The sequence below is a fragment of the Diaphorina citri genome, unplaced genomic scaffold (genome assembly GCF_000475195.1).
Source record: "Diaphorina citri unplaced genomic scaffold, Diaci psyllid genome assembly version 1.1 scaffold38, whole genome shotgun sequence".
In the NCBI taxonomy this organism is placed as follows: Eukaryota; Metazoa; Arthropoda; class Insecta; order Hemiptera; family Psyllidae; genus Diaphorina; species Diaphorina citri.
In genome coordinates this window covers 31,552-56,134 of record NW_007377475.1, presented here as the reverse complement: position 1 = coordinate 56,134, position 24,583 = coordinate 31,552, and the positions used below count along the sequence as shown (strand labels likewise).

The following is a 24,583-nucleotide window of genomic DNA, read 5'->3' as shown; positions in this document are numbered from 1 at the left end:
AAAAAAAAAAAAAAAAAAAAAAAAAAAAAAAAAAAAACAAAACAAAAACGAAAACTTTAACTCTGATAGTTTAACGCTGTTTTCCTCAAAACTAAACTCAAATTGTATTTTTTCAAGACCCTTTTTGAACAAAACCCCTTCATTGTGAAAATCCAACATGATACTGAGATCTAGAAACAAATCAGTGGGCGGAATAATGAGCTTACCCTTGGGATAGTTCGTGGGATTCGGGATGAAGCAAATCCCAAGCAATATGTGAGCTACATGGTGGGATTTCCGTGAATTCTGAGCTGAGAGCTTTAAATAAATTGTTCATTATTTGTTAGACATTTCTTGTGTGGTTGAGAATGTTGAGATAAAGGTAGATGGATGGTAGGTACAACTTATTTGTTTTATCTTTCTTCTTCTTCTTCTTCTTCTTCTTCTTCTTCTTCTTCTTCTTCTTCTTCTTATTATTATTATTATTATTATTATTATTATTATTATTATTATTATTATTATTATTATTATTATTATTATTATTATTTGGCCACACAATATTTTGACTTTGACTTTCTAGCTATACAAGATCTGGCGCAGGAAAAACAGAGACTAGCGTCTGGCTGTGATACTATAAACAGGGAGGAGAACAGTTAACCCTAACCAGAACCAGTCTATCTAGCTGGTAGTTCTTCAAAGGGTTCTCTCTGCTTTTAAAGAATAAGCATAAGCACAAGTCCTCAGGTTCCCACGATCTTTCCAGCTATACCTTATAATATGTAAGCACCTCATTTTGATGAACTTTCACGCTTTTCTTCTTTGGGCACTTAGGATCTGGGGCAGATCAACAATTTAAGGTGCAACACAAACACACGTGCACTCCGATGTATTCATTTTTGAATTCGTTCATTGTGAAATCGTCCATTCTGGTGCCAGCTTCCAGGTAAATTCAAATAAAATAAACATAACCACAAGACAGGTACCTATAGGTACATAGGGAGGATATTAGGTATCTATCTAGGTAACCAAGTAGGTACCTATCCTGCAGCGTCCCCAGTTGAATCTTTTGTTTCTCGCTAAACTTTGGGTGCAAAAAAAAAAAAAATGCTTGCAGAACTTTTTTTCCCTTTATTTCTTCTTCTTCTCCTTTAAAAAAAAGCTCTGGAGTTTTAAAATGTCGAAGCAGGCACTTTATTCATTCGGTGGATCGGTGGGGGGTCGTTTTAGAATATTTTAGATTGTTTACTCTTGATTAATCGCTAATCAGGCTTAAGTTTGACTTTGTGAAGAGATGAAAAAGTTACGAAAGTAATTTTGTAAATTTTTTTCCAAGAGGTTTTTTTTTCCGTCTCTGTATCTCTGTAAATCTTTGATGTATCAATGTTCATGGTGTAAGTACTAAGTATGTATATTTTTTCGTCAATATTAAAGTTAAGGAAGGGCTAATCAATCCACAGAAAGATAATTTTGGGAGAGGTTTTCCGCGTAAAAAATCCTGTTATCTTGCGACTGTGTTTGAAGTTTCAATACCAATAAAATTATTATCTCGTAATTATTGTCAACTACCTCGTAATTAATTACCTATGTAGAATCTAAATTATTAGGTATGCCCCACTTCATCTTAATACCTTCTTAATTGCCACTTTCATAATTATTATTATTTTTATATATATTATAAGCTCTTTTTTCTTCCATTTTTATTAGCTCTTATAAAACCCCTGGGGTTTGCACCTGAAAAGTAGATTTCAGGTGGCCATATCGCTCGCAAGGTGCGTATTTTCTTATACAACACGTTTTGAGAGCAGAAAAAACTTTTGTTTCATTTTGTTCCTAAAAAGAAAACAAAAAGTTTTTCCTTTCAAGTTTGTATGCTCGGGTACACTCCTAGGGGTTTTTATTATTCAAGAGAAGCAACACCGGAGGCACAAATTATTGGCCAGCGTGAGACACCTAAACTCTTTTAAAGGAGGAAGGAGAAAAGGAGGAAGAAGAAGGAGAAGAAGAAAAAGGAGGAGGAGGAGAAGAAGAAGAAGGAGAAGAAGGAGAAGAAGAAGAAGGAGAAGAAGAAGAAGAAGAAGAAGAAGAAGAAGAAGAAGAAGAAGAAAAAACAGGTTTGATAGAAGGTACTGTAACAACGGAGGTCTTATGGTCCCGAAATCAAAGAGAGAAGAAGGAGAGGATGGGAGAAAACCAGCCGTTCCGAGAACGAACCTTATCTGTTTAGGACATAGGTAGTTCACCCCGTGTGGGAATTGAAGCCACAACTTAGCGCTTACAAGGCAGAAGCCCTACCCTTCAAGCTAACTAGGTTGTCTAATGCAGATGTTTTTGTCTATTTAAGCTAAATCATAATGCAGTCATAATTAATATGTATTAGACCAGCTGGCCCCGTGTGGGAATTGAAGCCACAACTTAGCGCTTACAAGGCAGAAGCCCTACCCTTCAAGCTAACTAGGTTGTCTAATGCAGATGTTATTGTCTGTTTAAGCTAAATCATAATGCAGTCATAATTAATATGTATTAGACCAGCTGAAGGGAAAAACAAGATTTAGCAACCATCTGAAAAAACACAAAACCCTTGAAGATTACACATCCAGCTGTCTAATGCAGATGTTATTGTCTGTTTAAGCTAAATCATAATGCAGTCATAATTAATATGTATTAGACCAGCTGAAGGGAAAAACAAAAGTTAGCAACCATCTGAAAAAACACAAAACCCTTGAAGATTACACATCTAGCAGATTTACTCAAATCTAAACACTACACAGAGAATTCAAAATTGCTCGAATAAACACTGAAATTTAAGCGAGCACCAACCAGAGCAGCAAATAATGGTGGGAAAAAGAAGAGCTGCAAAAAACTTGCGGGGAGAAAAATTCTGAAAAAGGGAAACAATTGGGAACTCCCCGCCGGCCGCCAGGGCAAGTCCCGGGATTTCGAGAGATAACATTTTTTGTTCTACAAAAAAGGGGGGAGGGGGAGGGAAAAAAAAGGGAAGAAAAACAGGGGAGAGGGAAAAAGGGAGAGACGAGGGAAAAAAGGGGGAAAAACTGACGAAAATCCTTCATCCTTCGGAGTCAAATGTTTTAATGTTTCAACTCGACCTCGCAGCGGTGTGCCCTTTTTCAAATGAAGCTCCATGGTTTTTTTTAGTGTTTCGAATTACGAGACTTTTGGCTTTTGATGCCCTTTGTCTCGTCACAGGAAGAGTCCGGGATGAATAATTAGGACAATAAAAGGGTCCGAGAGGTGAGTGGGTTGGATTCAAAAGGGACGGCCTGTCATTGTCAGGCCCTATAATAAATATGGAAATTACCTAGGGCTTTTTTCATCAAATGTAAGTACGGTGGACAGCATTCAATTCCCCCCATTTTATACCGATTCCTTAATAAATATGGAAATTACCTAGGGCTTTTTTCATCAAATGTAAGTACGGTGGACAGCATTCAATTCCCCCCATTTTATACCGATTCCCCCGATTGCAAAATTTGAAGCCAGAAGAGTATGATTTTATTCCCCCGATAGAAAAAAAAGGTATAGTTCTATTCCCCCGATGAACAAAAAATGAAAAACATGTTTTAATTCAAAAGTAAAAAAAAATAATCCAGATAGACAATAAAAGCAGCACCCAGGCTTAATCCCGAATGGATAAGGATCGTTCTCGGAACGACTGGCTTTTCCCCATCCTGTCTTCGATTTCGGAACGATAAGACCTTGGCAATTACAGAAATGATTTTCAATAAACTTGAAGGATTCAGCCTCCTCGTCTAAAACTTTAGCAAACGAGCTGCTAAAGTTTGTGATAAGACCTTGGCAATTACAGAAATGATTTTCAATAAACTTGAAGGATTCAGCCTCCTCGTCTAAAACTTTAGCAAACGAGCTGCTAATACAGTTTGTGTTTACTGAAGAGGAAACAGCTCAGATTCTATCTTGGGTCTTTTTAAAAAAATAATTCTTTTTAATTATGAAAATCATTTAAGGGGAAAGATGCCTCTCATCAGATGGGCGAGAAGAGACACAATACTTCCCATTTAGGTGCTGGGTCAACACGAGAACACCAGAAAGTAACCCGTTTACTGAGGAGGAAACAGCTCAGATTCTATCTTGGGTCTTTTTTTTAAAATAATTCTTTTTAATTATGAAAATCATTTAAGGGAAAATAGGTAAAATCGTCTTTCACTTACCCCGGCAGCCCACTCTGCTCCATCTTGTTGGCCAGCTCCACGTCCTTGGAGTACACATCGAACTGCCACTGTCGCTGTCCCAGCACCCCCGCCAGCACCGCCCCAGTGTGAATCCCCACCCGCATGTCCACCGGGGAATTGGTGGTCTGTTGAACATACCTGCACATGTTACAAGCACTGTACTAAAATTAAAGTGATCGCGCGTCGAGCCGTCCGTTTGGCAACGGTGTTAGAGGCCTTCGCAGCACGTTTGACAACAGGGTTCGTAGATTAGTATAAGCTTAACCCATCCCTTGGGGCAGTTGCCCCTACATCTAAGCAACAGGGTTAAAGGCCTTAGGTATTCTCTTGTCTTAGGGACTTAAGGGTACGTTTGACAACGGTGTTAGAGGCCTTCGCAGCACGTTTGACAACAGGGTTCGTAGACTTTATTATTATTTATTATTCTTGAAATTTGAAATCTTGAAACTTGAATAGCCGTGTCAACACTTGTGTGAGATACAAATCAATTAATTTCATTGTGACTTTCATCTAATTAATTGTTAATCCTCTTAAAACAAATCATTTTGAGTTTACTTGCTAGCACACTCTTGCGGACTATTTAGTCGTAAGCTCCTTTTTGCATTTTTTTATGACACAAATAAAGTGAATAGAAAAACCAAATATAACGAATAAAATATATTTTTTTATTTGTTTAAAAAAATACAGCTAAAGAATATCGTTCTAGTGGTCTTTACACTCTTATGATTAAAGACACTGGTTCTCAACTCGTGCTTAAGCATCGATTACAAAAATCTGATTGGCCAAATTTTGCTTTTTTTAAGAGGTTTGATAGAGGGACCTGTAACTGCTAAGGTCTTATTGCCCCGAAATCGAAGAGAGAAGGTGGGCAGTATAGGAGAAGACCTACGCCACTGGAGTAGGAAAAGAAATGGAGGAGGAGGAAATGAGGAAGAAAAGAAAGTAAAGAAACTTATCTTGAAACATGCTGTACCGTATCTTACCACAGAAATATTTCGTTATACCTACTTGTTTTGTTAGGTACCTACATGTTTTTAAGCCCAACTTTTCTTCTCGATTTTTCATCCGAAACCAAAAGTTTTCTCTTTGTGGCGAAGGAGGGAGGGAAAGGAAGACGGCGTGGAAAGAGGCGTGGAGATTTTCAGGGGAATGGGGACGAAAGAAGACGAAAAGGAAGGAAAATTAGAACGCAAATAGGGAAAGAAAAGAAGGAGAAAAAAAGTAAAAAGAATAGAGGGAAATAAAATGAAGAACTTGTTGGTGTTGGAAAAGAAGATCAGATATACAGATGAAAAGAGAAAAGATCTAGAGATTGGACATGAAAAGCTGAGGAAAACCAAGTCTTTTTTTTAGGAGAAAGACAGAAAGCAAACTGGGAAGAGAATAAAAATAGGAGAAAAGAAGAAAAGAAGAAGAAGAAGAAGAAGAAGAAGAAGAAGAAGAAGAGAAAATATGATATACGCGGACCCTAAATAAAACCTCACGGATTACCATGTCATATTTATATCCCTTTGCTGCGCTTGGCGGTATTTTGACCGCTTTTGGACAGATTTCGACCGTTTTTTGGCGGTTTTCAGCTATACTGACTAAACGGTTAGAAATATTGTAAAAGTTACAATAGAACATAAAAATAAGCATCATTCAATAGGATAAGGAAAGTCGTGTGATGTTCACACCAGATTTTTACTTTTCACTTTCCTTTCCTTATTCTATTATATCCCTTCATCTTTTGTATCTCTTTATACTCTCTATCTTTCCCTTTTCGTACGATTTTCGTATATTTTTATTTCGAGATTTTTTCTCCCCGCAGACTATGAAAAAAAAAAATCCCAACTCCTTTGATCCTTTTTACCTCCATGATATTGTCGCCATCAAATCAATTGATAAGAAGTTTTCTTTGATGCTGACGAAAGAGATTCTTTCTCAGGGATTTTTCCTATTTAGAAGGATTTTTCTTTCCTTTCCATTTTTAGAATATTTTTCTCCCCAAGTTGTCTGAGACATTTATTTCGACTTTCGACTATGCAAATTTCAGCTCTACCCCATCAAACCTGCTCCCCAGTGAATGTGATGCCTACGTCACGTTTTCAAACACGAAAACGTTGTTTGTTTGATGGACGAAGACCACAATCTGAATTTGAACGTGGTTTAAGAAAACGGTTATTAGATTAAAAAAATCTCTGATTGGTTTAAATCGACCAATCAGATTCTTCCATCCGACAGTTTAAACTTCAGTCATTAATACATTATGTTTTTCGATTTCACATGCAGCGCCTTGGAATAACAAACTGCACCGGAAATTTTTTTAGAAGATTGAAAAGGAGAATAAAATAAAATAACCAAAGTCGACACTGGTTGAAAGGAATTTAGAACGAAATAAATTACGATGCAGGGAGGGGTCCAGAAAGTGAGTTTAAACTCCGTTTAAGTTAAACTCTTGGATTGAGCAATATGATTCAGCAAATAAGGTTGCTCAATACAAGAGTAAGTTTAACTTAAACCGAGTTTAAGTTTAAACTCACTTCGTGGACCCGACTGAAAGTTGCTCCTTTAACAAAGCTAAATGCCATTATTCGTTCAACTGAAAACATTTTATGTTTGCTACCTAATGGGAATCTACCTACGTACAGCGATAAAGCTTGTTTGTCAAAGCTATACCTGCCACTTTCAGAAAGAAAAAAGGATGACAGAAAATTGTGACGTTCTTTTCTTTCCTTTCAAATGTGTCTAACAAGTTTAGGGGGGTTGTAAGAACCGTGAGAGATTTATTGAATTCAAGCATACGAAAGAGATTTATACCGAGGACTAAATAGCCAAACCAAAGTAAAGTACAGAAAAACAGAAATGGAAGAAAGAAATAGGGAAATAAACATTCACAAATTTAATACGGGATTTATGATCAAAAGTCCTAATAATGCTTTAAAAAAAAAGATGGTTGTGTAGGAGCTGTGAGAGAGAGAGAGAGAGAGAGAGAGAGAGAGAGAGAGAGAGAGAGAGAGAGAGAGAGAGAGAGAGAGAGAGTGAAAGAAGAGACCAAAGTCGTCTAGGGGATTGCGGAGAGAAAGAGAGAAAAAAAAAGAAGACGATTGAAAATGAGAAGGGAAAGAAGAAAAAGAATGAAAGAAGTACTCAATTCTGAAGGGAAAGAGAAAGGAGGAGGAGGAGGAGGAGGAGGAGGAGGAGGAGGAGAAGAAGAAGAAGACGAATCCAAATACGAAAAAGAGGAAGAAGAAGAAGTAAAAGACAAATACGCATGCAAAATAGAATGGGTGGAAGAAGAAGAAGGGGAAGAAGAGAGACAAATACGAGGAAGTGGAAGAAGGAAAATAAAAAAAGTAAAAAACGACGATAAAGTGATGAACGCAGGGAAAGGGAAAGACGAATACGAAGGAGTGGAAGAAGAATAGGAAGAAGGAGACGAAGTGAAGAAGCACTCAATAATGAATATTCCATGTTCTTATTCACTATCATTATCATCAGGACTTCTTTTTTCATCAAGCGACTTTATATTTTTCATCAAAATTCATTTCGAAGTAGAGCGAGAGAGAATTCATTCAAATGAGACGGAGAAAAAGAATATTCCATGTTCTTATTCACTATCATTATCATCAGGACTTCGTTTTTCATCAAGCGACTTTATATTTTCCATCAAAATTCATTTCCAAGTAGAGCGAGAGAGAATTCATTCAAATGAGACGGAGAAAAAACGTGGAATGAGAAAGAATGTGAAATGAGAAGAGGAGGGGGAGGAGAAGATATAAGTAGAACAGAAGGGAGGAGAAGAGAAGCGGAGAAAGAGAAGAAGGGAGAAGAAGAAAAAGATGTTATATGAGAAAAGGGAACCCAGTCACCCGATTGGGCTGCCGGCACCCTAGTTTTTTTTTTTTTTTTTTTTTTTTTTTTTTTTTTTTTTTTTTGTGGGGGGGAGAGGGAGAGAGAGAGAGAGAGAGAGAGAGAGAGAGAGAGAGAGAGAGAGAGAGAGAGAGAAGTAGGAGAGGTAATGAGAACAGAGGGGTAAGCTGAGAATGGACGAAGAGGACGAAAGAAGGAGGGGGAGAAAGATCTTGGATAAGAAAATAAGGGGGAAAAGAGTTTTTGGTAGGTACCTATATTACTTTTCAATTTTCAATGACTACCTATATAAAAAAATGTCCACGTTAGGTATACCTAGGTATAATTTGTAAATTTTAATTTTTTATTTATAAGCAACCTCACATTAATTTGGAGGTTTGTACAATTTAGCGGAGTGGATTATCGAGAAAAGACATGTTGTAATAAATATTACCTAAAGTTAGTCTCCTTTTTATTCTTACTTACTTACTACCTAATAGGTACTATCAATGAAAGTAAAAGTTCATTTTTATTAAATATATATAGGTGTGACCCAACCTGGGCCTGAAAAATCCGCACTTTTCGGCTCAAAATTCACCTCTTATTTTTTGAGGGGTAAATATTTTCTCTCCCTCATTTTCTGGTAAATATTTTCAGTTCTTCAGGATGCAATTTTATCTCGAGCCTAGGGAAGAATGGGAGAAGGAGGGAAGGGTAGGAACGGTTGGGGAGTTAGAGGGTGGGAAAAACGTTTTAAAAATGCCTGAGGCGTAAGCAAAATGGGAATTTCTGAGAATATTACAGACTTAATATGAGTTTTATTATTAAATATGTTTTAGGCTTTTTAGGATGTGATGTTCGTTCTCGGAACGGCTAGCTTTCTCCTGTCCTGTAAGTGTCCTTAATTCTCTCTTATTTCGGGACGATATGACCGCAGTTATAGTTTCCTTTATCAAACCGCTTGAAAAAAAAAAAGATATTAATAAAAATAAATAAATAACGGATGTCGAGTTATGATCAATTTTCCGTGATATAAAGCACGGGCCACCTGCTAGTAATATACTTCGAAAGAAAAAATCCTCACCTGCTCAGCAGACTGCTCCTCAATGACTAGTCGCATCTCCAAACACTGCCTAGTCTCCAGAAAGGCAGTCCTCTGTTCCTTCTCAGACATATGATAGCACATCTGACCCAGGATGTTGGCCGAAACTAGAAGAATCACATTTGTACAGATCTGAAATCAAACGGGAAGTTTTCTTAGAAAAGGAATTCTTTATCAGCTGTATCACCACTCAGAATGTGCCGATTCCCTATAAACAACCTTGCATCAAGTCGTGAGACTCGAAAAAAGGTGAAGATCACATCATTGTGGGTAGTTTCAGTAGAATAAATGTAGTAAACCCAAAAAGAAGATGAACATTTTAAAAAAAAAACTCAGGTTTTTTCCCTTTTGTGTTCTAGTTTTCTATCTAATATTTCTAATTTCTACAAACTTTTCATCGCCAGCCTATTCTGAAATCAAACGGGAAGTTTTCTTAGAAAAGGAATTCTTTATCAGCTGTATCACCACTCAGAATGTGCCGATTCCCTATAAACAACGTTGCATCAAGTCGTGAGACTCGAAAAAAGGTGAAGATCACGTCATTTTTTAATTTTTTCTGAAAATAAACAACGTTGCATCAAGTCGTGAGAGTCGAAAAAAAGGTGAGGATCACGTCATTGTGGGTAGTTTCAGTAAAATAAAGGTAGTAAACCCAAAAAGAAGATGAACATTAAAAAAAGCGCAGTTTTTTTCCCTTTTGTGTTCTAGTTTTCTATCTAATATTTCTACAAACTTTTCATCGTGCAGCCTAGATAACAACAGATACCTACCTAGGCAGGTAATAGGTGTCTATTTGTATAAAATTTATCAGAACAAATAACTATTTATGAAAATTTCAAATATCAATACTCCGCTGTCTTGAGACAGGAAGCTATTCCTACCGGCAGCAGTGATCTTGATAGCAGAAAAATAAAAGAAGAAGAATAAGGAGGAGGAGAAGAAAGAAAGAAGAGAAAAAACGAGAAAATAATGAGATACCGAGGGAAAAAGATGGGGAGGGAGAAAAACAAGAACAAGCAGATGAGGAGAAGAAGAAGAACAAGGAATATTGAAATACCTTGCAAAACGATAGGAAGTGAGAACGAAACAAGAACAAGCAGATGAGGAGGAGGAGGAGGAGAAGAAGAAGAAGAAGAAGAAGAAGAAGAAGAAGAAGAAGAAGAAGGAAAATTGAAATACCTTGGAAAAAGATCGGAAGTGAGAACGAAACAAGAACAAGAAAAGGAGCGGAAGAGGAAGAAGGAGAAGGAGGAGGAGGAAGAGGAGGAAGAGGGGACGACGAAGAAAAGAAGAGAAAAAATGAAGGAATAATGAGATATCTACCTACTCGGGAAAAGAAGATAGGGAGGAAGAAACAAACAAGAAGAAGTAGAGGAGGCAAAAGACCAGGGAAAGAAGGGAAAGAAAAGGGAGAAGAATGAAATTAATTTCCTTTTCATTTCTGGTATTATTTATTGATGGAAAAAAGCACTTACAATATTTTCCAGGCTTACCGCGCCGCGTCGGGAGATTTTTTTTCCCGATCTAAAAGGAAAAATAAGCATGGAAAATTTGAGTGGGGTAAGTGCACGTAGCATAGGTTAGATTTTCAGGACGATAACCGTGTTAGTAAAAGGGATAGTAAATTGATGAGCATGTAGAAATTTTACTGTTGACTAAAGACTATACGCGTACACGAATGAACTCACAAAATTAATAGTAGGTTTTCTACCAAACTTCAAACTTACATACAGTGAGATTTCGACGAAATACCTACAAAATAGTGAAATTGAAACGGAACTTTTGCCTAGCCTCAGCTCAAAACTGCTCAAATGACAAAATACATTAACAGCTACAAAAAAAAGAAAAAAAAAATAATAATAATAATAATAATAAAATCTCATTTTTACCATCAAACAATATCTTCAACGCACATCCATACCACTCACCCACTTCCAATCCTCTAGTGTCAGCAAAAAATTTCCCTTTGATTTTTCATTCTCTTTCATTTTCTCTTTCTCTCGCCAATACAAAGTCGTTATCTCTGACATTTTCGTGGCGGCTCATGTAGATTTTCTTGAAGAGGGAGTCAAAATTCTCTCCCAGATCCTGTCTCATTTGTACCGCCACGTGTTCTGGGAGCACGGACAGGAGGAGGCGTTCCTGGAACATGAAATAGAAAAAAAAGTTATTTTTTATTATGTGGGTAGGTACCAGTACTGAAGCATGTAAATGAAACAAACAAAAATTCAAGACAATCGGACAAGAAAAACAAATCTAGACTTTCAATTTCAAACTTCTGGATCTAGTAAAGTGTCAAATGTACAGGAGGCGTCAAATGTACCTATACCTACAGTAAACAGCATAAGCATGTACTGGGGAGATATCTAATATTAAAAATTCAACATTTTGCTGAATTCATCGATATTACTCCTAGTTAGGGTCCAATGCCGGGCAAACTAAATTATTTGTCTCTTGTTTGAGCTCTCAAATAGACGCCTCGATAAGTACCACATCACCGCAGTCATAATTCACCATTTCTGCTGATTGGGGACCACAATGCCTACATAATTCAGCAGCTATACTGATTGGACCAGAGTAGGTAGGTACCTAAAACATAATTCAAAATCTCTCGTGATTGGACAATGGGACCACACTAATACCCAATTCAATATTCTATGGAGTCTACAGACTAAACCGCAATAATAGGGTAAGTGTACCATTTATTCGCCCACCTAAAAAACGTACCATTTATTGGCCCACCTGTACCATACGCCACATAAGGGCGGATTTTATCCTGATGGGATAATGTTCGTTCTCGGAACGGCTGGCTTTCTCCTGTCCTGTCTTCCTTCTCTCTTCGATTTCGGGAAGATCAGACCATAGCAGTTACAGTTCCCTCTGTCAAACCTCTTAAAAAAAAAGAAGGAAGGTAAGGCAAGTTAGGTACAGAGGTTGATAGTTGGTTGGGGTTAGGATAGTGTAAGTGAGGGAGGTAGGTGCGTACCTAATACATACAGGGCCTCCACAAGGGGGTGGTCTAGTCTCCTTTGCCAAAGGGCCGGCCTCAAGGGGCCAGAACTGGGAGTTACACGCCATCTTTGATTTATTATGGTTTAGTACCACGCAAGAAGAGGAGAAGCGAGCTTCAGAAGAGGGGACATTTCGAAGGGAAAATACAACTTAGCTACCTAGATTGTTTTCGTAAAAAAAGGGCTGAAAAGGGCCCTGGCTACCTTATGTAAATGGGTACTAATCTGAAACCTGCCAGTATAATTGACGTGCTTACATTAAGGTCAAGGCTGGGAGAGCTTTTCCCGAGGAGGGGGAGAAGGAAGTGAGAATGAGATGGAAGAGGGAAGAGAGAGAGAAAGAGGATAAGAATGATGGGTGTAATGAACGCAGGGAAAGAATTTTAATGGTAGCCATTGCGTTACCCAATACCAGACGGTATGGTAAATGGTATAGGGTAGCGATTTCCAACTGGCGGCCCGCCAGACCATTTTGGTGGACCGCGAAGCTTTTAGGGTAGGCCCCCTCGGGCTTGGTTTTTGTTCTTTAACTATGAGGTGGAATCCGATAATGGAGCATCCCCTCTGTATGTGGCCCGCGAAGTACCAGCCTATGTAGCATGTGGCCCGCATACACATGGAAGTTGGAAACCCCTGGTATAGGGAGAAGTGAGATACTATGGCTTTAAACGTGTGGGGGTTAGAAATGTTAGACTGTTCTTCTAAAAGATCTTCCTATAAAGAACTACCAGACCATGGTTAATTGGTCATCCTATCTCAAAGGCTTGAATTCCCCGAAGATCCAGTGGTGTCAAAAGCACAAAATTTCCGCCAAGTGTATTAGTAATCGACACTCCTTCTGGAGCAAGGGCACTAAGAAGTGTAATCAACCCTTAATGGTACAAGTACTCAAAATTATCCAGTGGTGTCAAAAGCACAAAATTTCCGCCAAGTGTATTAGTAATCGACACTCCTTCTGGAGCAAGGGCACTAAGAAGTGTAATCGACCCTTAATGGTACAAGTACTCAAAATGGAGCAATTAAATTTTTATTGTGTCTCACTAAAAGGTGAATGCCTCAGTTATGAACCCACGAATTGGATAATGTCTTATGATGAAGAATATGAATGAGTTTTATTGTTACGAATATAAAATACGAGTCTGATAACAATAATTTATTAAAAATGTAAAAGAAAACATTTAATAAAGTGGAAGTATTTACTGCTAAACATAAATAAATATTAGGTATGTATATTTCCACAATGTTGGCAAAGAGCTAGTGAGCTTTGTACCAATTTACCTATTCTTTTCTCAGTCGAAAAGTCGAAATCAATCAGCGGCGATCACCTAGTAAGATGAATGCAATAGTTTCCAATCGCTCAGTGAAGTTCACCAACTCTGCGCGATCGCATGCTGGCTTTTACCGCCCCCACTGTGTGGCTGTGTGAGTTTATTCCGAGGAGGCGGCTAGCTTGTGGCCAAATGGAGAGTTACGTCAGTAACGAGAGTGTCAAGAACAGCGTAGAGGCAGCGGCGCGAAGATAGCGAATGCAAAAGTCCCCAATTGCTCACTGAAATAAAGCAACTCTGAGCTTGGCATTTATGCAGTGACTTCACTCTCTGCTTCGGAACATAGTGTGAACACGGCCTAAAAATAACATTAATGATGGTGTAATGTACAGCCTCTGGTATGTGTGAGAGTTTGAGAGAGTGTGAGAAATTGTAGGGTTCCATTCTGAAAAGAAGAAGAAGAAGAAGAAGAAGAAGAAGAAGAAGAAGAAGAAGAAGGAGAAGGAGAAAAATGAGGAGGGGGAAGAAGAAAAACCCTCCAGGGTTAAAAATAAAATATAAATTATGAATAGACTAGTGTTGTGCTGAAAGCAATATGGAGGACCTGTGGATGTGGAAGGAACTCAGAGGGTAGAGGCTTATATCAAAGAAAGATTATTAAATGTATCTATTCGTGATGTAAAGATCTCCAGAGGAAGAAGAAGATAGATCTAAGTCTATCAAAAGTCAGAATTCAATACCTATCTGTTAATGAACATCATAGCACAAACTACATCAAAACCTTCACAAAGCTTGGGCGAGAAGAGGGTAGCGTGTGTACCAGGCTTTAAAAACGAAACGGCAACAAAGGTAACATAGTGTGAACACGGCCTAAAAATAACATTAATGATGGTGTAATGTACAGCCTCTGGTATGTGTGAGAGTTTGAGAGAGTGTGAGAACAACTAAATTTCCATTCTGCCAACGGGAAAATTTCAAATTATAACAACAGATGAGAGAGAAAATGAGATCAGGAGAGAGAGAGAAGCTGCTGATAATGATGAAAAGACGGAAAGCAATATTATGCACGAAGATCAAATTTGCGAACAAGAAGAAGAGGAAAAAGAAGAAGGAGGAGGAGGAGGAGAAAAAGAAGAAGAAGAAGAAGAAGAAGAAGAAAAAGAAGAAGACGGCGAAGGAAAGGAAATGCGAGATGAAAAAGGAGGCAATGCAAGATATGAAAGACGATATCAAAGCAGAGGTGGATAAAAGATGAGGGAGAAAAGTTAAAAAAAGAAGAAGATTAAAGTGTATAATAAAAAGGCAGTAAAAAGGTTATATTATCATTGTTTAGGTGTACGAGTATTTTCGTTTCGGAATTTTCCCTCTTCTGAAGCTCATTTTCCCTCTTTTGGTGTGACAGCGCCTGTACTAAACCATTTCGGAAAAGGACCCTATTCCGGTGGCACGCCATCTTGGATTTCCTGTGGGTTAGTACATCAAGCGTAATCACTCCAAAAGAGGAGAAACGAGCTTCAGAAAAGGGGAAATTCTGAAAGGAAAATGCAAATAAATGATTTGATTTTGAACTGATTTCATCGCCCTTGACCCAAACCATATTTGACAGTCCACATCAAACCACCAGCCCACCTCCCCAAACTGAAATCCGTAGACGCACCACTGACAAATCCCCCTCATATTGCTACTGATAATAATCATGACAAAGTGTTGCGAGGCATGAAAGAATTTTCTAATATACGTTTCCAACTAGTGGTGTTTTTTTTTTTTTTTTTTTTTTTTTCCCCCTTTTTTTTTTTTTTTTTTTTTTTTTTTTTTTTTTTTTTTTTTTTTTAGCGACAATTTTAATTTTATAATTAATTTATTATTATTTATTATTCTTGAAATTTGAAATCTTGAAACTTGAATAGCCGTGTCAACACTTGTGTGAGATACAAATCAATTAATTTCATTGTGACTTTCATCTAATTAATTGTTAATCCTCTTAAAACAAATCATTTTGAGTTTACTTGCTAGCACACTCTTGCGGACTATTTAGTCGTAAGCTCCTTTTTGCATTTTTTTATGACACAAATAAAGTGAATAGAAAAACCAAATATAACGAATAAAATATATTTTTTTATTTGTTTAAAAAAATACAGCTAAAGAATATCGTTCTAGTGGTCTTTACACTCTTATGATTAAAGACACTGGTTCTCAACTCGTGCTTAAGCATCGATTACAAAAATCTGATTGGCCAAATTTTGCTTTTTTTAAGAGGTTTGATAGAGGGACCTGTAACTGCTAAGGTCTTATTGCCCCGAAATCGAAGAGAGAAGGTGGGCAGTATAGGAGAAGACCTACGCCACTGGAGTAGGAAAAGAAATGGAGGAGGAGGAAATGAGGAAGAAAAGAAAGTAAAGAAACTTATCTTGAAACATGCTGTACCGTATCTTTACCACAGAAATATTTCGTTATACCTACTTGTTTTGTTACATGTTTTTAAGCCCAACTTTTCTTCTCGATTTTTCATCCGAAACCAAAAGTTTTCTCTTTGTGGCGAAGGAAAGAAAGACGGCGTAGAAAGAGGCGTGGAGATTTTTAGGGGGGTTGTAAGAACCGTGAGAGATTTATTGAATTCAAGCATACGAAAGAGATTTATACCGAGGACTAAATAGCCAAACCAAAGTAAAGTACAGAAAAACAGAAATGGAAGAAAGAAATAGGGAAATAAACATTCACAAATTTAATACGGGATTTATGATCAAAAGTCCTAATAATGCTTTAAAAAAAAAGATGGTTGTGCCTAGGAGCTGTTGGGTACCTCAAAATGCTAACAAATACTGGTCTCTACTAGATTAAATTAGCTACTTACTTGTCCTCGCGAGGCTGAGTGCCCCCAAACTCCAAGAGCAGAGCCAAAAAAACGTCGACCCCGCCGGGAATAAACCCGGGACCTCCACCGTGCAAGCTTAGCGTAATACTCACTCGGCCACGGAGGTTAATTAATTTCATGACCATCCTTTAGGAAAAATATAAGCCTCTGAGTGGGCTTTTTGTGTTGGGACGTGGTAGCTACTTACTTTGCCTCTATTGCGAGGTGGTAGCTACTTATTTTACCTCTATTGTGACGTGGTAGCTACTTATTTTACCTCTATTGTGACGTGGTAGCTACTTATTATGCCTCTATTGTTAGGTGGTAGCTACTTATTTTACCTGTATTATTGTGACGTGGTAGCTACTTATTTTACCTCTTTTGTGACGTGGTAGCTACTTATTTTACCTGTATTGTGACGTGGTAGCTACTTATTTTACCTCTACTGGGACGTGGTTGCTACTTATTTTACCTTTATTGAGACGTGGTAGCTACTTACTTGATTGCTTTCACCATGGATAGTCCCATATGAACACTTAGGATGGCGTGGTCAGGTCGCTCCTTGGGGGCGCCACTTATACAGTAGTAGCAGTCCCCCAGGATTTTGATCCGGAGCTGCTGGTATTTCTGGAACATGGGAGCAAAAGGGAGGAGGTATATCAGGGCGAGAGGAACGAAAGGGGTTGGTTATTTATTTAAGGCCGGCCAAACTTTCCTTGTTCATAAGTACCTACCTACCTACCTATTTCTAAATGAAGAACTACCTATACTTTTAACTTGTTCTTAAAATAATTATGTTGTATAGCTAGTGGCTATTACCTATGTACCTAATCGTGACACATCAAACATATTGCTCCAAGTAACTAAAGCAGGGGTTCCCAAACTTGCTCAAGCCATGGACCACTTTTGAATTTCATGATTTCCTACGGACCACTCAGGTCGCCAACTTACTGAGCCAGGCTCTGAACTGTTAAAATGGACTTATTTTCTTTCTTTTTCTTAAGGGGAAAAATAGAGTTTTTCCCCTGAATAGAAAATTGATTTTTTCTACTTTTGGGACCACCTTGTGGACCACTTGAAACCTTCTCGCAGACCTTAGTTTGGGAATCCCTGAAAAGGAACCTATAGACCTATAGTGTTATTTTCTGAAGACGCTATAAGAAGCTAATGTAAATATCATGTCTGTTGTTTCTTGATGACGGTCTATGTGTACTCAGGATAAACTGAAGATTAGAAAATGGAGGGGGCTCCCACCCCACGTCATCCCCTCCACTTTGTCCACCCCAAGAGAGAGAGAGAGAGAGAGAGAGAGAGAGAGAGAGAAAGAAGAGACCAAAGTCGTCTAGGGGATTGCGGAGAGAAAGAGAAAAAGAAAAAAAAGAAGACGATTGAAAATGAGAAGGGAAAGATGAAAAATAATAAAAGAAGTACTCAATTCTGAAGGGAAAGAGAAAGGAGGAGGAGGAGGAGAAGAAGAAGAAGAAGAGGAAGAAGAAGAAGAAGACGAATCCAAATACGAAAAATAGGAAGAAGAAGTAAAAGACAAATACGCATGCAAAATAGAATGGGTGGAAGAAGAAGAAGAAGAAGAAGAAGGGGAAGAAGAGAGACAAATACGAGGAAGTGGAAGAAGGAAAAGAAAAAGACGACGATAAAGTGATGAATGCAGGGAAAGGGAAAGACGAATACGAAGGAGTGGAAGACGAATAGGAAGAAGGAGACGAAGTGAAGAAGCACTCAATAATGAATATTCCATGTTCTTATTCACTATCATTATCATCAGGACTTCGTTTTTCATCAAGCGACTTTATATTTTCCATCAAAATTCATTTCGAAGTAGAGCGAGAGAGAATTCATTCAAATGAGACGGAGAAAAAAAACGTGGAATGAGAAAGAATGTGAAATGAGAAGAGGAGGGGGAGGAGAAGATATAGGTAGAACAGAAGGGAGGAGAAGAGAAGCGGAGAAAGACAAGAAGGGAGAAGAAGAAAAAGATGTTATATGAGAAAAGAAGAGGAAGACGAGAGAGAGAGAGAAAGAAGTAGGACAGGTGATGAGAACAGAGGGGTAAGCTGAGAACAGACGAAGAGGACGAAAGAAGGAGGGTGAGAAAGATTTTGGATAAGAAAATGAGGGGGGGGAAAAGAGTTTTTGGTAAGTATATTACTTTTCAATTTTCAATGACTATATATAAAAAAAATGTCCACGGTAGGTATACCTAGGTAGGTATAATTTGTAAATTTTAATTTTTTATTCATAAGCAACCTCACATTGATTTGGAGGTTTGTACAATTTAGCGGAGTGGATTATCGAGAAAAGACATGTTGTAATAAAAATATTACCTAAAGTTAGTCTCCTTCTTTTTATTCTTACTTACTTACTACCTAACAGGTAGGTACTATCAATTAAAGTAAAAGTTGTTCATTTTTATTAAATATATAGGTGTGACCCAACTCCCAACCTGGGCCTGAAAAATCCGCACTTTTCGGGTCAAAATTCACCTCTTATTTTTTGAGGGGTAAATATTTTCTCTCCCTCATTTTGGGATAGGAACACAGTGGGAGGGAAGAGGGGGTAGAAGGCCAGGGGAGGGGATAAACAAATTGGGAGGCGTGCAGGGAGAAAGTGCTTGAGCTTTTAATTAAAATCCATTTGTACCCAAAAGGGAGGGACGGGTGGGAAAAGGGAGGGAGAAACGAAATTTGTCTGTTATTGTGTGTGTGTTTTTGCAGCCTCCCCCCATTTTCTGTGGGAAAACAGGGGTGGTGAAGTTAACGGTAAGAGAGGGGGTTCGGGGATGGTAAAGGTGTGAGTATGTTTGGCTATATGACGAGAAAAAAGCTCCCCTCCAAAGCAACCCCCTCCCACCCCAAAGAATCGGTGAGGCGTGTAGAAAAGGGCAGGATGTGCTTTACAAAATTGTACCCATTTTTTATCCCCTCTCCCCCCACTATCTGCGTTGAGTTGGGTGGTTGATTGAGCTGTTCGAGGGTGGGTGAGGTGGTAACTGTAGAGTATATTGGGGGGCTGGGGGTGCGTTTCCTATTCCAAGCCCTGACCTACATTCTAAATTGCATTGCGAACTTTCCCTTTGTAAATCCGAGGGGGGGGGAGAGAGCCTGGGAGGGAAACAAGAATTTTATTGCATTAAATGGGAATCTAATGAGAGAGAGAGAGAGAGAGAGAGAGAGAGGGAGAGGGAGAGAGAAAGAGAGAGAGAGGGAAAGAGAGAGCATCAAAAAAAGGGAGCGAAAGGGAAATTTATCTGTTACCTACCTATCGAATCGTTTGAGGAGTGCAAAAAAAAAGTTCGAAAAAGTGAAAAAAAAGGTCGTCAAATTATTTCACCCTGTCCGGGAATCGCAGACGACACCGAGGCGAATACAATAGTCCGTCCCTTATACCTTTTTATTACTATTGTAATAATAAAGGAAGGACGGACTAAAAAGGTCGTCAAATTATTTCACCTTGTCCGGGAATCAAACCAGGTACTTACCTCAGACAGTCTATCGAATCTAGCGAAGAGCTCGTTGAGAATTTTGACCAACTCTGATGCAGAATAGGTCGATGATATGGCAGTGAACCCGACTATGTCCGCGTACAATATGCTGAAACAACAAACGGAATCGGAAATTAGGACCTATATTGGGTGTAGCTCCCATAAAATAGAATATCAGGTAACTAGTATAGTTCAGTGAACTGGAGAAAAAATACCTCCTTGGCCCCTTAAAGCCCCAAATAATATTGAAGTAGACTATATTGGGTGTAGCTCCCATAAAATAGAATATCAGGTAACTAGTATAGTTCAGTGAACTGGAGAAAAAATACCTCCTTGGCCCCTTTAAAGCCCCAAATAATATTGAAGTAGAAAAACTTTCTAAATAAAAGTAAATAAATAATAAAATTTAAGAATAAATAAAAATCTTCAAAGAAAGATAAAAAAAGTTAAATTTAGCTCGTAAAATGCTGTCTTCCCCCTTCCTTTTATTGGTAATACCTACCTTGTGTACCTTCCTACCTTCTTTATCCCTCGCTTTGTTATACCATTTTGTCCCTCCTTTTTATGTCCCTCTTTTACCTCTTTCTCTCCCTTCCTCTTCCTTTTTTTCTTTCCTGAGGGTACGGTATAAAAGAACGTATGTAAATGGGAAAAATTCTTTTACATGTGGTGGAGGTAGTCTTTTTTTATAATATTCAAACATTTTTTCCTTTGATCAGCAAAACCGTAGGAGGTACTTCAAAAAAGGAGTAGGATGGGGACGAAAGAAGACGAAAAGGAAGGAAAATTAGAACGCAAATAGGGAAAGAAAAGAAGGAGAAAAAAAGTAAAAAGAATAGAGGAAAATAAAATGAAGAACTTGTTCACACACTAAACTCATTTCTTTGTCCCATTTATCCTTAGGTCTACCTCTTCCTCTCTTGTTGGTGTTGAAAAAGAAGATCAGATATACAGATGAAAAGAGAAAAGATCTAGAGATTGGACATGAAAAGCTGAGGAAAACCAAGTCTCTTTTAGGAGAAAGAAATCTCCCAGATCTTGTCTCATTTGTACCGCCACGTGTTCTGGGAGCACGGACAGGAGGAGGCGTTCCTGGAACATGAAATAGAAAAAAAGTTATTTTTTAGTATGAAGGTAGGTACCTATTAAAAAGCATGTAAATGAAACAAACAAAAATTCAAGACAATCAGACAAGAAAACAAATCTAGACTTTCAATTTCAAACTTCTAGATCTAGTAAAGTGTCAAATGTGCCTACCTACATCAAACAGCATAAGCATGTACCTACTAGGGAGATATATTAAAAATTCAACATTTTGCTGAATTCATCGATATTACTCCTAGTTAGGGTCCAATTCCGGGCAAACTAAATTATTTGTCTCTTGTTTGAGCTCTCAAATAGACGCCTCGATAAGTACCACATCACCGCAGTCATAATTCACCATTTCTGCTGATTGGGGACCACAATGCGTACATTATTCAGCAGCTATACTGATTGGACCAGAGTAGGTACCTAATACATAATTCAAAATCTCTCATGATTGGACAATTGGACCACACTAATACCCAATTCAATATTCTATGGAGACAACACACTAAACCGCAATAATACCTACATATAACCTCTTGGAATTGGAAGTCGAAAGGGAATGAAATAAATTGCTTTAGCAGAAATATTCAATTGTGCGTTGCACATTGCATACATAAATTAATTTCCAGGCATTCATACAAATGATTAAATTCACCGGGTGCCTTGTATCACCACATAGGTACCAAAATTTCAACAAATTCGGACTTTCCGTTCGTGAGATCATGAGTTTTTGCGAAGGACAACTCAGACAAAAAGATTTGAAAATTTTAGGACTCATGGCCGCGTCCAGAAAGTTTTTTGTTTGGTTTTGCGTCCCCCCCCCCCCACCCCCCTCGTCCTGCCTATTATCTGTGCCTTTCGAATTTCAGGATTTCTTTGACTTTCGGGGAAATGTACATTTTTTGTAAAAATGGAAAGTGGGAAAGACATTTTGTGGAAAAACTGAAAACTTGAAAAGTCCAACAAGTTTTGTCGCAGACTTTTTTCCCCCAAAACGATCAGAAAGGAAAGTAAACGTTGATATATTTTTGTAGAAGAAAAGGTAAAAGGTAAATATTGAGTGAACAGATAAGGTTCGTTCTTGGAACTCGCTGGCTAAATAGGATAAATCCTTATCCCGTTCTGTTCTAAAACTCTTTTCGATTTAAGGACAATAGGACCTCCGTTGTAACAGTTCCCTCTATTCTCTTGGATAAGCGGAACAAACTTTATCCTAAACAAATATTAAGGTTCGTTCTCGGAACAACTGGCTTTCTACTATCCTGTCCTGCTTCTCTCTTCGATTTGGGGACAAATAGACCTCCGTCCTCCGTTGTTACAATATTTACAATTCTCTGATGCTCTCTATCACACACTGATCGCTCTACAATCTCTACATATCTCCAGAACCTCAACACCTACATATAAAGCTGAAATTTGGTACGAATATTCCGAATATGTTCTATAGATGTGCAATAAGAGAGGATTTTGCCGAAATCTAAAACCATCTCGGCTAGCCTAGTTAGCTTGGTTTATAGCACGGCTGCCTTGTAAGCGCTATAGGTTGCGAGTAGGTACGCCCGGGGCGGATTTTATCATGATGTGATGTTTTTACATAGAGCTAAATCAAAATTTTGAATAAGGTGTACCTTCAAAATCAAGCCCCCCCAAAAATTTAGGCAAGAACCGCCTATGTGTTGAGAATGAATTGGATGGCTTTTAGAGAAGGGAGCTAGAGGGAGGGAGAGAGAGAAGAGAGAGAGAGAGACTGCAACGGACTTGTTAGAAGTTATAGGTACCTAATACATACTGATTACACATACCTAATTAGTCTAATTACCATCACCAAGGAAAATTGAGTATTTTGTGAACATCACACGACTTTCCTTATCCTATTGAATGATGTTTATCTAACCGTATAGTTGGTATAGTTGAAAACCGCCAAAACCGCCACATAGATTCTGCAATCGTGAAACTTTGCTTTCACATGAATACTTGAAAGCTTTTGAATACACGCGGGACCTTTGCCTTGGCAGAGCTTTTTCCTGTGGATATGTTTGTACGTCATGTAGGTAATAACCACGCAGAAAGTTCTCTTCAATATTTCAAGACCAAAGCTACTGAGTGCGAATAGCATACTCACCTAAAAGCTATACCAGAACCTAGGTGCCTATTTGATGAAGTAATTGTATCTTTCGTCCGAGTAGGTAGAACTATTATCGTCCAAAATTCATCGACATCGGTGTAATTTATTGTTTTCAAAGACGTCGAAAAATATTTATTTGCAGCTTACGTAAAAAATCTATTTATCATTAGAATTCCCGATAAAAATAAAATAAAGAGCAAGATCAAAGGTTAAGTTCGAAAATAGAAAATGCGATTAATCTCCTGACAAAAAAAAGAAAAAAAAAATAATAATAATAATAATAATAAAATCTCATTTTTACCATCAAACAATATCTTCAACGCACATCCATACCACTCACCCACTTCCAATCCTCTAGTGTCAGCAAAAAATTTCCCTTTGATTTTTCATTCTCTTTCATTTTCTCTTTCTCTCGCCAATACAAAGTCGTTTCAATTTCCACTATCGCTTCGATATCACAGCCTGGTACGATATTCGTGCAATACGTACGGATTTACTTATCTTGAACTCTTTGTTTTCACTTTTTCACGCCATAAAGTCTGACATGGCTTACAGCATCGGTTTTAGAGATTTGAAAGAAAAAGTAGATATTTAGACATTTATAGGAGATCGTCCTTTTTTTTCAAGAGGTTTGATAGAGGGAACTGTAGCGGCCAAGGATGTCTTATCGTCCCGAAATCGAAGAGAAAATGAAGACAGGATAGGAGAAAGCCAGCCGTTCCGAGAACGAACCCTATCCGTTTAGGATTAAATCTTCCCCGTGCGGGAATCGAACCCGCGACCTAGCGCTCTCAAGGGAGACACGCTACCCTCCAAGCTAACTAGGCTGGCCTTCTTTGTGATAGAACGATTACTGTTTGTGTTCCTTTTAGGAGTGGGATTTCACTGTCACTGAAAATTCCCTTTACCTTCTTCAATGTCCATTCTTCGCGCTTTCAAAGTAAAAATCCTTCTACCCTTTCAAATTTTCCCTTCTTTTCAAATCTTCAAACTTCAAAGCTCTTCACGACCACACGTGCTGCACTTTGCATCATAATTTATACTAGGCGCGATTTAGCTCGGAATAGTTGAAATAAGAGTTAGTTGGGGTTAGAATAGTGTAAGTGAGGGAGGTAGGTCCGTACCTAATACATACAGAGCCTCCACAAGGGGGTGGTCTAGTCTCCTTTGCCAAAGGGCCGGCCTCAAGGGGGCAGAACTGGGAGTTACGCGCCATCTTGGATTCCTGTGGTTTAGTACAGACGCTACCATGCCAAAAGAGGGGAAGCGAGCTTCAGAAGAGGGGAAATTTCGAAAGGAAAATACAACTTAGCTACCTATACGCCTAAACCTATTATTTTCGTAAAAAAGGGCTGAAAAGGGCCCTGCCTACCCTATGTAAATGGGTACTAATCTGTAACCTGCCAGTATAATTGACGTGCTTACATTAAGGTCAAGGCTGGGGGAGCTTTTCCCGAGGAGGGGGAGAAGGAAGTGAGAACGAGATGGAAGAGGGAAGAGAGAGAAAGAGGATAAGAATGATGGGTGTAATGAACGCAGAGAAAGAATTTTAATGGTAGAGTGAGTGAGAGAGAAAGATAGATAGAGAGAGAGAGAGAGAGAGAGAGAGAGAGAGAGAGA

At 38.3% G+C, this 24,583-nt stretch overlaps 1 protein-coding gene across 1 annotated transcript in view; it reads right to left on the bottom strand.

The window, feature by feature from the left end:
* Positions 1-24,583, bottom strand: part of LOC103512811 (adenylate cyclase type 3-like) — a 44,665-nt gene that overhangs the window by 3,246 nt on the left and 16,836 nt on the right. Inside the window, exons 3-6 of the mRNA XM_026826106.1 lie at positions 20,743-20,841; positions 19,747-19,890; positions 16,750-16,877; positions 4,167-4,325 (exon numbers count right to left, since the gene is read on the bottom strand). Coding sequence (XP_026681907.1) covers positions 4,167-4,325; positions 16,750-16,877; positions 19,747-19,890; positions 20,743-20,841 — 530 coding nt within the window. The remainder of the gene's footprint in view (positions 1-4,166; positions 4,326-16,749; positions 16,878-19,746; positions 19,891-20,742; positions 20,842-24,583) is intronic.